The sequence below is a fragment of the Alligator sinensis genome, unplaced genomic scaffold (genome assembly GCF_000455745.1).
Source record: "Alligator sinensis unplaced genomic scaffold, ASM45574v1 scaffold265_1, whole genome shotgun sequence".
Lineage (NCBI taxonomy): Eukaryota > Metazoa > Chordata > Crocodylia > Alligatoridae > Alligator > Alligator sinensis.
The window spans coordinates 160,142-163,261 of NW_005842961.1; the positions used below are offsets into that span (position 1 = coordinate 160,142).

The window sequence follows — 3,120 nt, forward strand, 5'->3', positions numbered from 1 at the left end:
GGGGCGCCCCCCCCCCCCCCCCCAAATGCGCCATCGCCTATGAGCCCCTAGCCCTGCCTGCTCTGCACCTGCTTGGTGGAGGGGGCCCTGGGGCCTGGCTGCGCCCCTCCCCCCCCCACCTTGCCAGCCACACCCTCTGGCTGCTACCCCTCCCCCCCATCCAGGGCTGGGCACCGATTTATTTGAATTGCAAACTCCAGGCTTCTCCTTCCTGCCTAAGCAGCGCAGGGCTGGGTGAGAAGGCATGGAGGGGAGACCCGCCCGCCCTGCAGGCCCTGTCACTGCCCTGCTGCCCTTGGTCCACCTCCTTCAGGCTCGTTGCAGTGGGTGGGAGAGCTTCTCCTCCCCAGAGCTGGTTGCATCGGGGTGCAGCACTGGATGAGAGCGGCATGATCCAGTGCCAGGCCACATGCAGACCTCTTATGGGGGCCAAGGGAGAGTCGTGGGGAGGGAGGGTGGGAGCCAAACAACCGCACCAACTAATTAGCAAATGAGGGCATTTGAGCCAAGAGGTTGCTTGGCATTTTTGTGTCAGTCCCAACCTTCAGCAAACAGGATTGGGGGAAGCGGGGAGGGCTCACTTCCAGCAGCGGAAACTGAGGCATGGAGCAGGTCGGACGGGCACCCCTGGATTCCCCCCCGACCCCTGTGGCTCTGGTTGAGGGCAGGGCTGTGCCACTGTTGCCCCTCGCTCCTCACCCCCTGGCAGGTAGGATCCCCTCAGGGAAGGGGAGGGGTGACACCTGGGAGTCTGCCTGCCAAAACCTGGCACCTCCCTTCCCTGCCCCACTCCCATGCCACACCCTGGGGGGTGCTGGGCACGGAGGGAGCCTGGCACACCCTGCAAAGGTGCCCTTGAGCCACAGTTCCGGTGGGGGAGGTGAAGGTAATGTGATATGGGGGGGCTGGCATTGCCCCCCTGGCCACGTATGGGAGAATAGCGGGGAAGGGTGGGGGGCACTGGCATTCCCTGCTCCGGCTGCTGTCCCCCTCCTGCCAGGGGTCTGTAGAGGAGGGGCAGCTGCCCCTGCCCAGGGGGCTCCAGCTGGGGCCGGCTGGGGGGGCCGGACAGGCCCATTAAAAGACTCCTGGCAGCTGGAGCAGCAGTTTCCAATTTCCTGTCTCTGTTGATCGCTTGCAGCAGCGGGGGCTGGGGGACGGCCTCTGGCCTTGTGCCTCCCAGTCCAGCCCTGGGGCCAGCGGGGCGGGGGGGGGGCACTGCTCAGCTGCCGGCAGGGCCCAAGGCCGTGGGGCAGGAGGTCCCGATCTTGGGCTTTGGAACAGAGCCTGGAACAGCTGGCTTGGACTTGCCCATCCCCTGTGCAGCTGGGCTTGGCAGCGGGGCCGGGACCCACCCAGGTGGGTATGGTGCCAGGGGCAGCGGGTGCCGGGGATGGAACAAAGAGGCCGTGTTTGTACAACACCAGGTACTACGGGGGGGTCTGGGTGGGGATGGGGAGGCTCCCCGAGACCTGCTGGAGCAGGGGGATAGCTGGCAGGCCTCACTTTCCTGCCTCTCCCTGCGCAGTTTGGCGTGGATGGGAGTGGAAGGGAGGGATCCCTCCTGGTGGGAGGGGTGGGGGCAGATCCAGCGAGCGGGGGCAGAAGGGGGAAGGCATTTGTGCAGCGTGGGGCAGAACTAGGCCCTGAGCTCGGGCCCTACCGTAATGCATCTAATACACACACATTCCAGCAGGAGCTCCTAGTACAAGCCAGTTGGCTCCATAGCACTGGGATGGAGGACTAGCAGCCAGGAGACACCCGCCCCCCTGCAACTCCCAGGCCAGCCCTGCTGTCCTCCAGCCCCTACCCTGGGCCCTCCATGCCTACCCCCATCCCGCTCTGTGGGACTCTCACAGGGCTCCCAGCAGGAAAGATGATGGGAACTGGGAGGCGTTTCCCTCCCACCCACACCCTACCAGTCCTCATGGGACAGAGCCCTTGGGAGCCAGAAGCAACCGTCCTGGCGCCAAGCGCATATCAGAGCCCGAGGTGGGTCTGTTGAACTCTGCAGAAAACATGTGTAGGCAAGGGCAGTGCCCACAGGTTGGGTAAGAGCAGCACTCCCCATTGGACCCGCCTACCCCACCCCTGACTCATCCGCATTGTGCTCACCACACACAAGCTTCCCAAGGTCTCCCACTGGGCTAAGCAGGGATCAGAGGCCGCAGCAGGCAAGAGCCTCCCTCTCCCCTCCACCCCGCAAAACTCCCCTGCCCCGCTTTGTCCTGCTGCCCCCACCTTGGCATTGGGGGCATTTGGAGGCATTCCTTCACCTTTTTGCTACCAGGAAAGGGCCCGGGGGGACTGTGACTGCGCAGGCCCCAGCACCGGAGACCTCCAAAAGGGGCCCATCGAGATGCATGTGCATGAGGCTGGGCTATACAGACCCCCGCCCTCCCCACCCCACAACCGCACAGCAGGGCATTGCTGCTGGGAGCGGCGCTGGGCCCATGGGCAGCAGCACAGAGGCCCCTAGTGCGAGGCCTTGCCCACGTCTTTCTCATACCGGGAAGGCGCAGCAAGAATGTAGAGGGGGCAGGATAGTCCCCGTGAGTCACAGCTTGCGGGGAGCAATTCTGAGGATAGGACCCGGGTGTCTGGGTGCCAGGCGCTGAGGCTGAAAGACACATGCCGGAGAGCAGCCATGGGCATTGCAAAGGGGAGGGGGAGGGCTTCTTGTGACTATGCATGACATTGTGGGCAGCCCCTTCCCACTGACCCTCGTCCCCCCCCCAGGATGCGGGCAGTGCAGAAGTCGATGTGCGTGCTGCTGGTGGCCGCGGCCTCGCTGGCCGCCCTGTACCTGCACATCTGGACCCCTAAGGGCCCCGGGGCCGTGGACCTGCGCCGACGCCCCCTCGAGCCCCCGCCGGCACTCCCGGGCCCCTCCCAGCAGTATGCCCATATTGCCTTCCACCTCAAGCAAGACGTCCTCGAGTAAGGGCTGGGTAGTGTGTGTGGTGGGGGGGATGCTGCGGGGGGAGATTGGGCTGGTGGGGCAAGCTAGGAGGACTTCAGGGAGCATGAGTGCAGGGGGGGCTGGGCCTGGAGGGGTACAGGCAAGGTGGGGGGGATTTGGGGAGGTGGTTGGTGCAGGGGGTGCTGGGGCAGGAGGTG

At 65.2% G+C, this 3,120-nt stretch overlaps 1 protein-coding gene across 3 annotated transcripts in view; it reads left to right on the forward strand.

The window, feature by feature from the left end:
* Window positions 1–1,185: 1,185 nt before the first annotated feature.
* Window positions 1,186–3,120, forward strand: part of B4GALNT1 (beta-1,4-N-acetyl-galactosaminyltransferase 1) — a 4,800-nt gene continuing 2,865 nt past the window's right edge. Inside the window, exons 1-3 of one of the 3 annotated variants that reach the window (XM_025192675.1) lie at window positions 1,187–1,359; window positions 1,697–2,174; window positions 2,740–2,940. In XM_025192675.1, coding sequence (XP_025048460.1) covers window positions 2,741–2,940 — 200 coding nt within the window. In that variant the 5' untranslated portion in view covers window positions 1,187–1,359; window positions 1,697–2,174; window position 2,740. Of the gene's footprint in view, window positions 1,428–1,696; window positions 2,175–2,739; window positions 2,941–3,120 lie in introns of all 3 variants that reach the window. The other 2 variants (XM_025192674.1, XM_025192676.1) reach the window with 2 other exon arrangements.